This window comes from Macrosteles quadrilineatus, unplaced genomic scaffold (assembly GCF_028750875.1).
Source record: "Macrosteles quadrilineatus isolate MER2022 unplaced genomic scaffold, UCM_ALF_1.0 Scaffold_3__2_contigs__length_128488019, whole genome shotgun sequence".
Taxonomy (NCBI): domain Eukaryota; kingdom Metazoa; phylum Arthropoda; class Insecta; order Hemiptera; family Cicadellidae; genus Macrosteles; species Macrosteles quadrilineatus.
In genome coordinates, this window is record NW_026542596.1 from 100,550,927 (window position 1) to 100,568,878 (window position 17,952).

A 17,952-nucleotide genomic window follows, 5' to 3' on the forward strand; every position below is an offset into this window, starting at 1 on the left:
TTTGTCAAAAAACCAAATAACATCGCGTTATTCACCCAATGTTAGAAAAATGAATGCATTAGCTATGGCATTACAGAAAATATATGTGATTACATTGTGTACACAAAATATTCTTACCTAAAAGGCTCTTAGACAAAGATTCCCAAATTTATTTTATTACATTGATTTCTTAAACCATTTATCGGTTATTAAATAATTCCAGCTTCTATAAGGTAAAATTCTCTGATGCCACAGCCTATTTTTATGGCATCTATTAAATTTTGAAAGGTTTTTTTCCAATTTTAAAGAAAGAGGACTTAGTTTATCTCACATATTGAGAAATATTTTACAGCCTGCACACTTTAACATTACGGACACCTGAGACAGCAGACATCACGGTTGTTGAAATATAGAACAAGGCTGCTGGAAGATAACCTAGTAGATACAGGAAATTATGTTCCAGGCGTAACGTCAACCAAGTATAAGTAACAGGGGTGAACCCATGGTAAATAGTTCTAATCTTACTGGCAAGATGACTACACTTAAGTATGCAACTGTGCTGTTATTCTTCATCATCAGTATCAAGGTAAAATTTATCAATTTAACACTTAGGATGTATTTTAGAAGTACTAATAAGATAAATAATTGGTTTGAATGAATATCATGATTTGTTACGGATCACAAAATTTGTCCAATTTTTCATCTGTCCAAGTATGTTAAATATTACAAAATATTAAGAAAATCAGTTGTCCGAGGTTCATTTTTCTGAGTTTTGTTTAAATAAATATAATAATATTTCGTTGAATCAACTGTCCGAGTTTATTAAATGATATTAAAATATCAGTTGTCCGAGGTTTGTTTAAATAAAATATTTGGTTAAATCAACTGTCCGAGCTTTCATTTGTCTGATGTTTTAAATGATAAAAAAAAATATTGAAATATCATTTGTCCGATTTTTCAACTCTCCGAGTATCATCAGCGCCAAAAGCGACTCTGCCGCCGAGCCGCTAGTACAGTCTACGCAAGAAGCAATCAGACCGACACTGTGCTCGCCATCGTACTGACGGTTAGGTAACGTAAGGTTAGGGTACGTTAGGTTATGCAAGAATCCTACTATTTTCATTTAATAAAAATATTATATAATACTAACATAAAATCAAACAGTAAACAGGATGTGTAATTGAAAAATCTGCTTTAATTACCGTACCGTACTATGACAATATGATTACCTCTTGAAGGGACTAAACTAGCAGCTCGGTAGCAGTCACTTTTGGCGCGCGCTGATGATACTCGGACAGTTGAAAACTCAAACAAATAAAAGCTTAGACACTAGTTTACTAAATACTATAATTATTTAAACAAACCTCAAACAATTGTGAAAACTCGGACAACTGATATTTTAATATAATTTCATAAACTCGGACAGTTGATTTATCTAAATATTAATTAGTTTATCACCAAACCTAGGACAAATGAACCTCACCCATGTGTTAGGTATTTGGAGTAGAGTCACACTTATGGGGAACATGGTTGATAAGGCAAGAGGGGCCAAATAAAAACTAAATTAAAAAGAATTTCTAAGCGTTTTCAGATTTTAACAGTCGATGCATTCTGCATAAATCTGTGCAATTTATGTGTGACCACAATTAAATGTAATGTAATATATAAGCAAAAGATTTCAAACTAAATAAGTAACCTTTAAAATCCATGTTTTGTTAGACATTTTACCTGTCAGAATTCAAATTAAATTTTTTTATTCACTCATAATATCTTGAAAAGGACCAAGTACAAAGACAGCAGTGTCCCCATGTTAATATTATGTCAACTAACTAGTAAATTTACAGGATCTAAAATTATTACTACTTACATCAAATAAATGATGATGTAATGTGGTTGAAACTCAGAAAAATGTCAATTGATTGCCATAGCGGCCTGTGCCTATAGTCATTTAATCTTAAAAAAAAATAATTGAATTTGCAACGGAATAGAGACAAAAATAGAGCATTCACTTAAATTGTTACTTTAATCGATAACATATCATATATTTTTATATTTATGCATATATTTTTTGCATGGACATTATTTGTGATTAAAACTCAGTAAAACATTCTAAAAGTAAACATTTTTATTTTTTATTTTCTAACAAATCAATTGCACTCACCTTTACAAGTCTCTCCTGTTAAACTAAAGCGAAAACTCATTTTATTTTTGACAAACTCTTTTTGCAAGAGATGACCCAATGATGAGGTAACCTGACGATTACAGTATGTTTTTTTCTTGCTTTCTTTCACCTTGAAATCAATATTGTGATGTGGAAAGCGAAAAGGGACCTCTTGTCGTCGATGCAAAATTTTCAGTACGGCCAATATAAGTAAATGAGGTAACAAATATCGAAATTCGGGATTTTATCGATTGTTTAACATCATTTAACATAGAACAGGTCATCGGTTAAACTATCGAATTGAAGATGTAAAGGTCGAAATAAATCATAATGTTAGCCTCTGAACGGTCTGAGAAAAAGTACCTCTTGTCGCTCAATGTTATATCGCCATAACGACAAAAGAGGTACCATTTCTAATATTCAATTTATAAACAGACTTTAGTCCAAAAAATGAATTCTAATACATTCTAGTGGTAATTTAAAGAACTACAACAAAGTCCAGTTTACGGAAAACAAAATATCTCACAAATTTTTAGTCCCAACAAGAGGTACCTTTTCTTATCTTATGGGTAAATAACATAGGACCGACAGGAGGTCCCTTTTCTGAGATTCGATTTTTACGACAAGCTTTGATAAAACAATTATTTAAATTAAAACTACCGTGAGTCAACACAAAAATTGGTATTATGTCTCCAAAGAGAACATTATAAGCTTTTCGTTTGATACAACCCAATTGTTTCTTAACCACGAAAAACCAGTTTTTATGCGTATTTGAAATTTTCAAAATAGTTTTTATCAAAATGACCTTTTTCCATAACAAAATTTCAAAGTCCTAACTTTCACAAAAAAAAAAAAAAAAAAATCGTAGATGCATGGGACTTGCATCTAGTGATTCGGAATTTAATAAGGAATTCAAATATATAACTCAAAATAGAAAATTCCCTACAAGAGGTCCCTATTCGCTTTCCACATCACATATTGTAATTTTGTGCTTCAACGATAAAAAATTACGAGAATGTAATGTTTTAGGCCTACCAAAATATATTTGTTTTTGTAAAAAACTGTATTGGTTGTGAACTACAGACATGGAAGAAATACTACTGATCACTGATCCACATCACAAACAAGATGTTTCAGTATTTAATGTCTACTTAGCTTATCTTAAAAGTTGGGTAACTTTAAGAATTGGGTTGTATTATTTGTTAACACATCTAACAAAAATGACTGAAGAAATCGGGTATTTTGCTAAACCTGCACTAAAGAACAATACCAACCACTATTCGTAGCATGGTAATATACAAATGATACTGGTCAAGAAATTATTTTAATAATGATAAAATAAAACACTCATCTTAAAAATTACTAACAGAACTCTTTAAGATTTTAAACTTTAGCTGATAATCGACGACACAAATTAAAAATAATTCATAGATAAAAAACGTACGTTTTTAAAGACACTAAAAAGTAGAAAATAATGTATAAATATGTGGAGATAATAAATACTTGCAAGATTTAAAACCAAAAACTTGGGTCGCATGCAATAGCTAATTTACGATTATCTTAACCTATTGGATTATTATCTATTGCATGCGCCCAACGTTTTTCGTTTTAAATCTTACAAGTATATATTCTCTCTACATATTTATAAATTATTTTCTACTTTTTAGTGTGTTTAAAAACATGGTATTTTAAAAATCTTTTCTATCTATAAATTACTTTATACTTATACCAAATAGTCTTTAATGTGTAAATATTTTCAATCTATTTTATGGCTTATTAATACATAACCAAACCTTTTAACTGCAATCACATTATTATTGGTACTATTCTCATAATCATAAAACTTTAGAACCTCTCAGGATCAGAACCTTTACCTCTTAACCTCTGCTCTTTGAACAAACTGCCAAATTACAGCTGACTTCAATTGATAGATTTACGGATAATCCACACGGGAGGGACTAAGGCTAAAGGTGTAGTGACGCCATATCTATAATAGTGGCTAATGTCTTCTCTTGAGGCAACACGATTACCGTAATAAGACTGTGTTTCCAGTGGCGTTCGTGGCATAGTTAATAGCGTTTCGGACTGGTGTTCAGGAGGTCTCCGGTTTGAAATCCAGTCGGGGACACTAACTTATTGTCAAAGATTTTGCTTAGAATGTGAATACTTCTTAACTGTACATATTTTGTTAGAATTTGATGCATTTATAATTTTATTCGTGAACAGCATTTTTTTTTTAAAGTAACAATTTTTTCGATTTTATCTTATATCTTTTTTATATTATCAGCAAGTTTGAAATTATTAGGGAATTTAAAGTGGATAGAATAGTTTTATGTTTGATGTAATGGAACTGAATAGAGATTACCATGAATAATTAATTATATCTTACCAATCTTGAATTGAGTCTTGAGGTTAAGAATGAGAAAGTCCTTTATATAACTTTAAAATACAATTACATAATCTATAGAGAAAATCACCAACAAAAAAATGCAAAATGAATTAGGTAAAAACTGTGATGTATTCCTTGACTATTTCTAACAACATTGATATTATCAAAACAATAATCACATGTAGTAAAATTGAAAAACCCCCAAAACATGTGTTGAAGCCAGACTGAAATAAAATAAACCATAGAATACTAAACATGCCGGGCCCCTTGAACCGCAGGTTCAATTAATTAATTTAACAAGTGAGTACAGAAACAGTAGGCCTAATTAAAACAGAGAAAGTTAAAGCAACAAAAGGGGCGGAACTGTAATAAAATTTAGTCTTCAAGTGCAGTGGGAAAACCTTGATTGCCGGTCTAGTGAGGAGTCCATTCTTCGTACGCACAGTCACAACTCTTGTAATGTTATCTGAACCAGGGTGTGTTTCAACAATTCTAGCCAGTGGCCAACACATTGGAGGTGTAAGGATGTCTTGAATCACAACAAGATGAAGGTAGTCTCCATCGATGCCATCTTTTGAGTTTATTCATCGTATGAGGTGTACTATGCAGAAAGTATCCATGGGTTTGTGTAGATAGGTCTGATGGATCTTCTGAAAGATGAGTTACAAGACGAGGTTTCTGGAATGCTTCTTTGTAATGAGGTTGAGTTTTAAATTTCTCTTCTGGTATAAATAATCTTGTTTTGGTGTTGTTACTAGAGTTGCCGAGATGATGGTGATTAGGTTTGAATGGCAGCCTAACACAGTATCTGGCAGAGGGTTCTCTAGATTGTGTTTTCACTAAATGTTTTTTATTTGAAACTTTACATTCGGTCTGTCTGGGAGGTTCTTCATGCTGCCAATGCCTTTGTAAAGAGGAATGAAGATCAAATTCAGAGACATTTAACATAGTTGTGAGATGAGAAGAATCTTTGTTATATTTAGAATTACTTTCACATGGAGCATGTCCCATGAGAGTGTAACCAAACACTGTGTTCATCACAAATGGTAGGTTCGGTCCAAGTTGTTGTTTCTCTCCGGTGAAAATGAATGGGAATAAACCCCCACCTAGTAAAACGTCAACAGGCCCAGGGCGGTGGAAAGTAGGGTCAGCTAGGGTATACGGTTTCACTAGTTCCAATAGATTTGGATCAAGAGGAGATCTTGGCATGTCCGAGGTAATCTTATCCAAAATCAACATTGGATGATTTTCTGAAACTTTGTTCCCATTTAGTGTTTCGATGTCCACATAGCCCATTCCCTTTGGGGATGTAAGAGATTGATTGATTCCATTAACACGAAGAGTTGACTTTTGACGTTTAATTCCCAACAGTTGGGCTGCTCTTTCTGTTATGAAATCACATTGACTGCACGAGTCAATTAGAGCTCTGAAGACATGAGCAACACCTTGCTTAGACACCAACTTTACCAATACGGTTGCTAATAAAACAGTGGTGTTCTTTTGAGTTCGAGAAAAATTTGTTGATACTCCAGCAAATTCATTTTGACTTTGAGATGAAGATGAACATGATACAGCATTTCTTGATGTGAGGTCTTTCGATGGTTCTAAATGTAACAGGGTGTGGTGATTTTTATGACATTTAAAACAAGAGTTTTTCGATTTGCAGATACTGACTTTGTGATTTCCAAGACAAGAGAAACAACGTTGCTTGGATTTGATTAGTTCATGCCGTTCTTGAGGAGATTTTTCTTTGAATAAAGTACAGGAATATACTTTGTGTCCAGGTTTAGAGCAAACGAAGCAAGGGAAATCAGTGGAGCTTTGTGTTGATGCAAGGGTAAATGGTCTGGGATGAGTCATTTCATTTTTGCGGTTGAAGTTGGACAAAGGTGGGATATTTGAGTGAGGTTTGACCCATTTACTACTATTGGGTGAGTGCATGGACACATCTTCAGCATGTGCACAATGATTTGACAGAAAAGTTATTACCTCATTGACTGAGGGTAGAGATTCAGAGTCATTTCTTGAAGATTCATATTTATTTAACAATTTTGAGTCTAGTTTTCGTAATAGCATTGATGCTAAGAGAGGATTGTTTTCCACTACATCACAGCCTAATGCTGTTAGAGCTTGGGAATTTTCATTAAAAGAGTTGAGCAAGTTTCTGAGATTCTTAGTAGAGGAAAAACTAACACTGGGCAAATCAATGATTTTATTGATGTGAAGAGATGAAAGCCTTCGCACTGAATGGTAACGATCTCGCAACATGTTGTACGCGATGGTGTAGTTTGCTTCAGAGATGGGTAGGGATTTGACCAGATTGAGTGCTTCACCAGATAAAGTACTAAGTAGATATTGAAATTTAGCCACATTCGAGAGAGATGAATTTGAATGAATTGTGGTATCAAAGAGGTTGATGAAGGCTATCCAAGTTTGAGAGTCACCATTAAAGTTTTTTAATTCTATTTTCGGTAAGCGCACCACAGACATGTTAGAGTGTTCCCGTTCATTGAGATGAGAGGTAATAGATTGATTGTCATCATTGCCTTTACTTTCCAAAAGATAAGAATTTATTTTACTTTCTATGCTGATACAAAGTTCATTTATTTCCTCCTGTCGATCAATTAGATCTTGTTCATCATAGTCACCAGGCAGATTCGGCACGTCCAGTAATTTTCTAATGTGTTCATTAAATTCACAACGCTTTTCATTGACTTCACTTTTATAGGAATTAACTTTTTGTTGATCAACTAATTCAACATGATCATTTTCTGATATAGTGTCAATAAATGAAAGAATATTATTGAGACGAACTTTGATTAGGTTAGAAAATCTGACAAAGGTTTGATACTTCATTTTGTATATTAAAGGAATGTACTAATGAGCTGATTGGAAAAATGTGGTTGTAAAGGCAAAGATAGAAAGGGGTAGTAATATTGTTACTAAGGCAACAGAATCAAACATTCCAATTTTTCAGAGTACATTAGTAGATTTTTAAGATTGAATTTTAAATATCTTGATGAAATAACAAATAATAATGTACAATATTAGTAATTTTGAATATCCATATTCTTGATTCTTTCATCCGGCTCGAAGGACCAATGAAATTATTAGGGAATTTAAAGTGGATAGAATAGTTTTATGTTTGATGTAATGGAACTGAATAGAGATTACCATGAATAATTAATTATATCTTACCAATCTTGAATTGAGTCTTGAGGTTAAGAATGAGAAAGTCCTTTATATAACTTTAAAATACAATTACATAATCTATAGAGAAAATCACCAACAAAAAAATGCAAAATGAATTAGGTAAAAACTGTGATGTATTCCTTGACTATTTCTAACAACATTGATATTATCAAAACAATAATCACATGTAGTAAAATTGAAAAACCCCCAAAACATGTGTTGAAGCCAGACTGAAATAAAATAAACCATAGAATACTAAACAAAGTTTGTTGGCTAGGTTAGGTTATGACAGTTTAATTTTATAATACTAAATTTTAAAATTAATTTTAAATTTTACAATTAAAAATTATAAGTTAACATTCATTTGATTTTTATAATATATTTTAGCAAATTTCCTATATAGGGAATAAGCTATTACCGTAGGTCTCATGGTAAGACCTGGACCCGGGACCAATTTACTTTTTCGTTTTGAGGTCCCCAGAGGCCAAAAACACCATCTGTTCAAATTTATATATATATATATATACAGTGTGTAAATTAAGTATGGAAACAAATCTGTATTTTTAAAACCGAAATAGATAGAAATATTCTATTTGTGGCAATAATAGTTAACAAAGATTCCGCAATTTTTCACATGAAAAATATTTTTTTACCCCCCTAACAGGGTAGGTGGTAGGGGGTGACTTATTTTTTTCAAATAGCAACCCCTATGGAGTGACCCCTCATTTTGAAGGGTTTGTCAAAAGAAACACAATGACGCAAATCCGAGGTGAATATCTCACTCCTAGCTAACATGGCGGATATTCCAAAATGGGCTTTTTTTTACAAAAATTAAATTTTTCATTACCCACCATTTAGGCTAGGGGTGAAATATCTACCTCGGGTTTGCGTCATTCTTTTTCTTTTAACAAACCCTTCAAAATGAGGGGTCACTCAATAGGGGTTGTTGTTGAAAAAAATAAGTCACTCCCACCCCCTACCCTGTTAAAGGGGTTGAAAAAATATTGTTGATTAAAAAAATTGCGGAACCTATGTCAACAATCAATTCCACAAACAGAATATTTCTATCTATTTTGGTTTTAAAAATACAGATTTCTTTCCATTATTTGTGAAATTGGTGCTTTTCACGTACAATAAATCAAATTTTGGAATATCCGCCATTTGGGCTAGGAGTGAGATATTCACCTCGGATTTGCGTCATTGTGTTTCTTTTGACAAACTCTTCAAAATGAGGGGTCACTCAATAGGGGTTGCTATTTGAAAAAAATAAGTCACCCCCTACCCCCTACCCTGTTAGGGGGGTAAAAAAATATTTTTCATGTGAAAAATTGCGGAATCTTTGTTAACTATTATTGCCACAAATAGAATATTTCTATCTATTTCGGTTTTAAAAATACAGATTTGTTTCCATACTTAATTTACACACTGTATGTGTGTCCGTTAGCACGATAACTCGAACAAAAATTATCCGATTTTGATGAAATTTGGGATAAACGTGTAAACCTACATTTATTCGAATGAGTTCGCGAACGAGCATGATCGGACCATGGGAACGGGGGTTTATGGGGGATTTCATGGGGTAAAAAAGTGGGTTTTTCCAATTTTTTACCCTAAAAAAATAAAATTTTGGAATTTCTTACCTTACCATTTTGTAGAGCTTAAAAAAACAAATAATTTAGTATATTGAAGCATTGTTGTATGCCCAATGGTTACAGAGAAAATTAAAAAAAATGAAAATTTAAAATTCCCATGTTATTCTTACGGAGAAAATGAAAACTGTTGTAGTTTACTTGTTTATGGATATATTTTGATAAAATTTGGCAAAATTTTTTATTTCTTCTTATACTACATGACGTTTGGTCAAAACACACTGATTACCTTCCATCGTAGCAGCAAACCTAAGTACTCGTTAAATCTAATGTTCTTTAAATTGGGAATAAATATGTCTTATTTATGGAAATATTTTAGTAAATATGTAATCAGACAAGTTGAAATTTGCTTAGTCTGCAGGTTTGCTGCGGCGGGGGTATTTTTATATTATCAGCAAGTTTGGTTCGTTAGGTTAGGTTTTGACAGTTTAATTTTATAATTAAAAAAATTATTTAATAATTAAAAAATTATTTTATTTTATAGCTAAAAAAAAAAAAATAGTTTTAATTTTTTCAACTTAGCGGTTCTAGCGGCGAACCCTGACACTACACGACATGTTAGCCATAGTCCCTCCCGTGTGCCCCACCGGATATATTTACATTCACCTAGATGTAAACATTAACAGTTTGTAAGCCAATAAGGTGTAGCCCAAGGGAAATATGAAAATAAAATGATTTAAGGGTGCGCTCTACCCGTCTGGCTCGCGCAAATGTAAGGGTTTTAGTTCTTCCTGATTGTAGCCCCAATTGTGAACCAATTTAAAAGATCTTGGTGTCATATTTTTCGTTAAATGTTATTGCAGGTTTCCCGTTTTTTTACATTTTGATAATTTAAAAAATGTTGGGCTCAAAGGTTGGTGAAAAATGTAAAAATAGGCGTTTTTTATCATGAGTTTTAATACATTAAAATAATTTTTAGAGAAAAAATAAAAAACGGGAAACCTGCAATAGATTCTTAAAAACAAGAACCTGGAATTAGTTTACTAAAAAGTTGAATGATAACTATGTAAACACGCAGACTCGAAAGGCTTGCAAGCGCTCTTCATGGCGCTGTTCAATGCAATGGTATAGGGACATCGGCGTTCAGCAGCTTCGTATTGAGAAATTTGAGCTGAGGTAGAGCGCACTCTTAATATTGCATTATCATTCATTTGTGAGCTATGTTTCAAGTTTCAAGTCTCTATCTCACCGGAAAGTTGGTTTAAAATCGATTGCGAAATTGTACCGAACATACAAGAAATTGATCTAATAAAAACATTTTAAAAAAGAGCATTTTTCAAGCAACAAACCACAATAAGTTTCTATGAATAGAACCTAAAAATGGGAGATCATTATATCAAAACAGGGTACAGTACTTAAAAGTTAATATGGTGTACATTATCTACCTGTACAGTGTGATGTGACAGTCATTTAAATTTGATGAGGCTAAAAATGTACGTACTTACTTAAATCTAATTTTTTTTAAGGGAGTCTGTAACATAGTCAATAGCGCGATTGACTGTAAAACCAAATCATAAATATCTTGTCTGGTATTCAATAAAAGAGTTTTTTTATTAACTAAACCAAATTTTAACTCCCTAAAGCAAGACAACAGAAAGCAAGAAACAGCTGCAAAATTACAGATATTTTAATCATACAAAAAAAGGTGGTTAGACTAATTGCAAGTTCCACCCAAGACGCTCATAGTAAACCTTTATTCCTCGAGTTAAAAATTCAAACTGTTGTTAATTTGTACATTTTTGATCTTATGTCTTATGCTTTAAAGAATCTATCAACTTCAATTTTTAACAATCAAGTCCATACATATAATACAAGAAGTAATTGTCAGATAAACAGAACATTTAATAGGCTGAGTAAAACATTGAAAAGTCATGTTGTTATGTCCGATAAGGTATTTAATAAATTGAGTAAGACTGTTCAATTTTATCCAGGTAGACATTCTTTATTTTTAAGTAAATTTTATGACTGGCTCTTAAGAAACCCTTTTTTTTCTATTGACGACTTCATGGCCGTAAAGGAAGTTCAGTTTTAGACTCATTGTCAGTGCCTAGGTTAGTTTATATTGTTGTTAATATTGGTTAGTTTATATTGTTGTTAATCTTTTATCTTAATTGTCTATCAGCGTTTGTTATACTGTTTTTATCTCTTATTAGCAGGACCTTGTCTACTGTTTTTTATATTTTAAATGTCCATCAACATTTGTTGCAATTGTTAATTTTTATAAATTTTTATCTTAATATCTGTATTTTGTTGTTGGTTCATATAATTTATTCTTTGTTAAATGTTCATATTTATTTACAAAATGTATTTATTGTTAAATCACACTCCATACTGTTTGTAATCCACAGAGCTGACACAAAAAAAAAAAAAAAAAAATTAACATATTGGACATGTTAGTTGTAATGTCTAGCCTGACTGAAGCCATGCTATATACACATGACAATTGTCAATGCATTTTTGTAATGTCCAATGACAAATAAATATTTCTGATTCTGATTTCTGATTCTGATTCTGATTCAACTCTATATTGTTCAAGCCAATAACTAATAGGTCTAACATTTTTAATGTTTCAGGACGTTCAAGTAACAAAAACTTCCAAAAAGACTTTTCCAGTCTTATATTTTAAGACAACAAAATCGGAAACGGACAAATCTGGGAAACAATTATTTCCCTTGCTTCAGCCACAACAGGGAACTGTGAATTGTGAGACAGAATGTTCTGAAGATGATTGGGACTTTCTCGACATCTTTGACTCTGATGACGATAAATGCGCTGTCAACTGTAAATTTACTTACAGCGGAGGAACAACAATAACATCAACAGTGAACAAACAGGACAATGTTGAAAAGATAAATGACAAAATAAATGAGAAAACAAAGAAAATAAATTATGACATAAAAATGACAAATGACAAGTTAAATGAGGACACAGAGAAGATAAATAAAGACATAAAGATGATAAATGAGGAGATTAAGAAGAAAACTAACAAGATAAAGGAATACTTAGAGAATCTAAAGAAAAACATAAAAGAAATAACAAAAGAAAACGCTGTCGAAATAAAGGAAAGATTAACATCCAAGACAGATGTGATAATCGATGTCATTGAGATTATAAATGACAATATAAATGCTAGCACAAATATAATAAATGACGACAAAACGCTGATAATTAATGACATAAACATGATAAAGGACAAGATAAATTACTACAGAAAGGAGATAAATGATATATCCTACTGATGATAAAGAATAAAGGTAAATAGATGGGTTAATAATTGACAGTTAACTTGACTTTCAGGATCAGTCATGATTAAATTAGGAAACTTATCAGTGTCTACTAGTTATCTTAAAATAAAAATGTGTGACTTTAAGTGACATTCGCAGGAAAACACATATTGTAATAAAGAGCTTGAATTTATGGTACTTGAATTTAAGAAACCGTTAACCAAGCAGTATGTTAAAAAATGTAATAACACTGTGTACAATATTTTTTTTTTAAATAAAATCATTTATATGAAAACATACTTGGCCATCTATCTACCAAAAACCCACAAAGGTAGGTAGGTTGTATTTTATGGTTCCTAAATTTGGTGAGCGAGGAAATAGAATACAATTTTTGGAACAATGCTAAAATAATACTCTGTCAACTGTTTTGCCCGATATGCATGACATTGAGACATATTAGACCTAAATATGAGATATAGCCTACCTAGTAAGCATATAGCAGGTTTTTAAAAAATTAAATACATTTTTTAATTATATTTTACTAGGTTTCCATACTGTTTTTATTATTTATTCTAAAATAAAATTTGACACAATAACATCAATTTCTTTCCACTGAAAAAGCAGTTTAAATAACATTTGCCCAAATTACATGTTAAATACATCTGTTACAAGTTTAAATCCAGAACAGAGCTTCTAACATCTATAATGTATTTTCTCAGGCCCAACTGTATTGTTGTGCAATAGTTTACGGCATGCACGCTTTAACATTACATACCATAAAAGTTAAATACACATGTTACACACTTTTAAGACACTTAAAACCAACTAGTTACACAGATGTGAAACAGGGTTGTACAAGATAACTCTTATCACTTAAAGTAATTTATCACTTGAGGTGTAACCTGAACAAAATATAAATACTACAAGGAAACGGACAGTAAACAGTTCAAGCATACGACAGGAAGATGACGAGATTCTACTGTGTGGCAACAGCGAAGTTACTGTTATTCATCTTGTTTGTTCAGGTGATGTACCTTACACTTGTTAAATACAAAATATAACCAATATCATTGACTAAACGTACGGTACGCTAGTAGACATTCTATTCTTTTATCATGGATTTTTACACCAATGACGTTTTGTAAGAAACCAAACACTTTAAAGGGGAAGAAATCCATAATATTTTTGTAGATATACTGGGTATCAAACCTTTTCCTCTCACACTGAAGTCCTAAATGCTAAACACTAGGCTATTAACACAAACTCTGGAAAAACATACAGAGATTTATAATCCTTATGGATCACCTGAAAATACCATTTTACAAATAGGCAATTTTTAATAAATGTACTATTTTATTTATTAAAATAGTTAACAATACGTAAACAATAAAAAACATAGATAGGATGGAACCTAAAATAAAAAAAAAACAGCTGTTCCAGCTGTAAAGGAGTTTGTTTATTCTATGGCCATTATTGACCAAAAGAGTAATTTATTGTTAACTATAGAATCTTTTATGTCCATTGGCATCATGGTTTGAATGGTCAAATAAAGACAAACGGAACTTCAATTACACATTCTTTGAGAGGCATGAATTATTGTCCTCTCTTTTGAGGGAAAAACCTCGCTAAACCACATGCGAGGGTTGTTCAGAAAGTAAGGAACGTGTCCGACTGATGACAATAGGCAAGTTGGTCGTGTACTTCCCACTGCAGACGTTTCTGCATACTCAAAGACAGTCCAGTCATTACAGCAGAAGTGTCATTATGCTGCCTGTTGTTGTAATATTAAAAGTTTAAGTTAAAAGTTAGTGCTGCAAGTAAAAATGCCGCCAGCTGTGGGGTATGGTGATTAATCCGACTTTTGTTGGCCATACGATTAACCTAAGAAAATTTATTACCAGGGGTGTGAATTACACGAAAACAACGTTGTAAGTGAAAGTTCAGTCTGGAAATGGTATATTTAGTTTCAAAATGGCCAAACTAAAGATGAAGTCCAAATTTTATTTTTGCATAGCAATGACTGACCTCACAAGCAAATTGTGTACTTGATCTGCTTCAATCATTCAAATGGGGGATCTTTTATTTGTTTTGTACCCAAAAATGAAGACTTGGTTAGCCCCACAGCGCTTTGATTACAATGAGGACCTACAATTGTGTGCTACTGGGTGGCTAAGTTCACAGGCGGCCAAATTCTACAACATATCAATTTCAAAGTTCCTCCATAAATAATAAAATCATTAATAATGGGTAATTATTAATAGCTTTGATAAATACCTCAATTTGTTTTGCGGCTATGTAAAAAGTTATATTTAAGTTTTTTTAAAGATTTTTCTTGTTCACACTATTTATTTTATTACAAAACGTTCCTTACTTCTTGAACAACTCTTGTGAATAGATTGTCTACTTCAGTATCCAAAGTTAAGGCCTATTTTGTTTGGAGCGACTGAAGCAATAGTCGCACAGCGATTATCGCTGTTGCGGCAGCCGTTTTGCTTAGAGCGATTGATTTTCGGTAGCCGTGCGATTTTTGATAGTTAGTTGAATACCAGCACTCACAATGGTTAAGTCATGAGTGTGTGTTGAAATTTTTTAAGTCTCTCCTCAGTGAGGAGTTAGAAGATGAGGCTCTACCATCGATGTATAGCCTACATCAATGGGCTCTCTACTTTACCTTAGTGGAAGTATCAATAGACGATCGATAAGAAGTATATAGTGATACATAGGATTTGGGATGGATACGTATCACTAGGCGTCACTAGATAGGATATAAATAAAAAACTGTAGCGATACCAATAAAAAGAAAATTTATATCAATAAAAAAATTAGTGATATTGATAGGAGTAAATGAATGTCGGAAAATAAAACCTGGAGTCTAAATTAAACAGATTTATTCATACAAAAAAACAGTATTAACACGCACACTACCTAAATAACACATAGTCAACTTGGAACAGTCAAGCATTTATTATTTAAATTCGAATAGACGAGGATTACCTAAAAAAATTAAACACAACCATTTGAGCAATGACAATGTAAGTTTGCTTGAAATAAAGAGTTGCCTGTTTCTTATACAATTTAATGTAGAAAATGAAATGAATGTGTAAGGAAATATAACCAAACAAAACAGTACAATCGTAACAGCACAAGAATAGAAAAATTAATGAAAACGAAAAAGTAAATTATGGTTATTTTAACACCTATTATTAATGTGCTTACTGAGTGAACTGCACTGTTTTGAGGTTCTGCGCATGTGTTGCTGCGCATCAGTCGTGGCGCGATTATCACAAGACTGGTATCCAGAGCAGTGGTCCGCGACTGTAGCTAGCGACTCTTGCGACAGTCGCTCTAAGCAAAACAGGACAACGCAAACTCCGTTAAAACCGTGCCCAGCTACTATCGCGGAGCGATTATCGCTACGCGACTATCGCTGCAATCACTCCAAGCAAAATAGGCCTTTAAAGGTAGTTTGAGTTGATAAGTTTTAAATACAGGTGTATTTTTTATGGGCATAACATAAGTATGTAGTATTTACAATCCAAACAATACTTCATAAACTTTTAGTTTCATGAGGTGGCTGAAAAAGCTACTACAACCTGAACACTCATTCTGTCTTTCTAAATTAAAAACTCATTTTACTTTCTGACATTGCCAATCTTGCATGCAAAGTTTGGCTATTACAGTATGCTAATTCTATTGCGTTCTTTCACCTTCAGTTTAAGTGCTTATTGATTTCTAAAATCCCCTTCTACTTTAATTAAATGTATGATTAAAAAAGGACCAGTAAATTTGTTAATATGTAATGTGCAATTAATTTATAACAGACAATGTAACTAACAATATATTAATATTATTTATCAATTTATACATTTTACTTTTATATAGTGTACTGTATTTTAATACTACATATTTAATATGACACTACTAAGTAAATCAACTTGCCCCAGTATTCAATAGTTTGAATGTGTCTGTATTATTTCAATTTCACATCTTTGCGTTTGTAATTATAATTGTGTGGACAAAAATACTTTTAGAAACCAATTTAATCTTCTATCCATGAGTTGAGGATATAAGAGGATATTTTTATACAACTGGATTAAGCAGTATAAATTATTCTTTGTTAAGTTGGTGAGTTTTTTATAACACAAAAGTCATTACAAACAATTCACTTTAATACATTTTTGAAGTTTAACCCTCCGAGTGTCATGCGTCGCTGCAGCGACTCACCAACACTGTTTACGGCGAAGGCTCTATGACTGACAAAATCGGATTGAACTGGATCGAGTTTGGTATCGTTCTTTTCATTATATTCTAAGCTTTCTCCAGAGGTCTGTCTCTAAGCGCTTTATGTTCTCCGAGCCGATCGTAATTGTAGCAGACAGCTGACATGCGTATTTGTAAACAGGTTAGTTAACCTCGGACCGATGACTGATGTGTTTTATTATGTTTATCGTTGTTTTACTGTTAAAAATCAAAAGTAGTGATATACGTGGTGCATTATAAGAAGATTTAAGTGATTTTGAAGGGCTGGTTGATGATCCTGAAGAAGTAGGTAGTGATATTGATGTAAATTATCAGCCAGATTCCTAGCTATGGTTAGGCTATGCATTCTTAGCTAAACGCTATGTACTGAAATCTGTTTTTTGCCCATAACTTATTTATTTGCAAATCTACTTCCTTATATTATTATATATTTGTAATCCTCATAAAATTTAGAACAAAGTGGCTATTTTCAAATATTTATAGGCCTATAATTTATACAATTTCATTGAGCGCGAACTTATTTTTTTTTCATTTTTTCCAAAATAATTTTTATTTTTACCTAAAAAATTTTTTTTGAAACAAATATTCCTTAGGTTTTATGTATGATAGTTTTTCCCAAAAAGGTTTTAACCAAAATAAACTCATCATCACTAAAAATAAACATTTGTATCCAAACATTGAAGTTGAACCTTTGTTATTGAGGGTTCAAAGAAAAGCATGTAGAAAACTTGGGCATTTCAAGAGACTCAGTAGTAGGTAGACTTTTAAAAGACTATGTGGAATCTTTACACACATTTCTATTACAATAGTGTCCCTTAATACTCTCAAGAAGACATTAACTTAACACCACTATTTTGCTTTGTGTAGGTTACACGTTTAAAAATGACTAGAAATTCAATTACTATGCTGGTTTGACTTAGAACCTAGAAAGGGTTATCTCTTAAACAAAAATAATTTTCAAGTTACAGTTAGTTGTCATTACCAAAGGGTCAAAAGGTTTCAGAAAAATTGTCAACAATTCTGAAACGTGTTTTGCTATTTTAGGATGCGCAACAATTCAAACTCAAACACTTGAACAAGAATATCTGGGCCATATTC

At 32.2% G+C, this 17,952-nt stretch overlaps 1 protein-coding gene across 1 annotated transcript; it reads left to right on the plus strand.

The window, feature by feature from the left end:
* Positions 1-509: 509 nt before the first annotated feature.
* On the plus strand, positions 510-12,667 carry LOC128990575 (uncharacterized). The gene is made up of 2 exons (XM_054413010.1): positions 510-565; positions 11,944-12,667. Exons 1-2 carry the CDS (start codon positions 512-514, stop codon positions 12,607-12,609), a joined length of 720 nt encoding a protein of 239 aa, XP_054268985.1. The 5' UTR covers positions 510-511; the 3' UTR covers positions 12,610-12,667.
* The last annotated feature ends 5,285 nt before the right edge of the window (positions 12,668-17,952 follow it).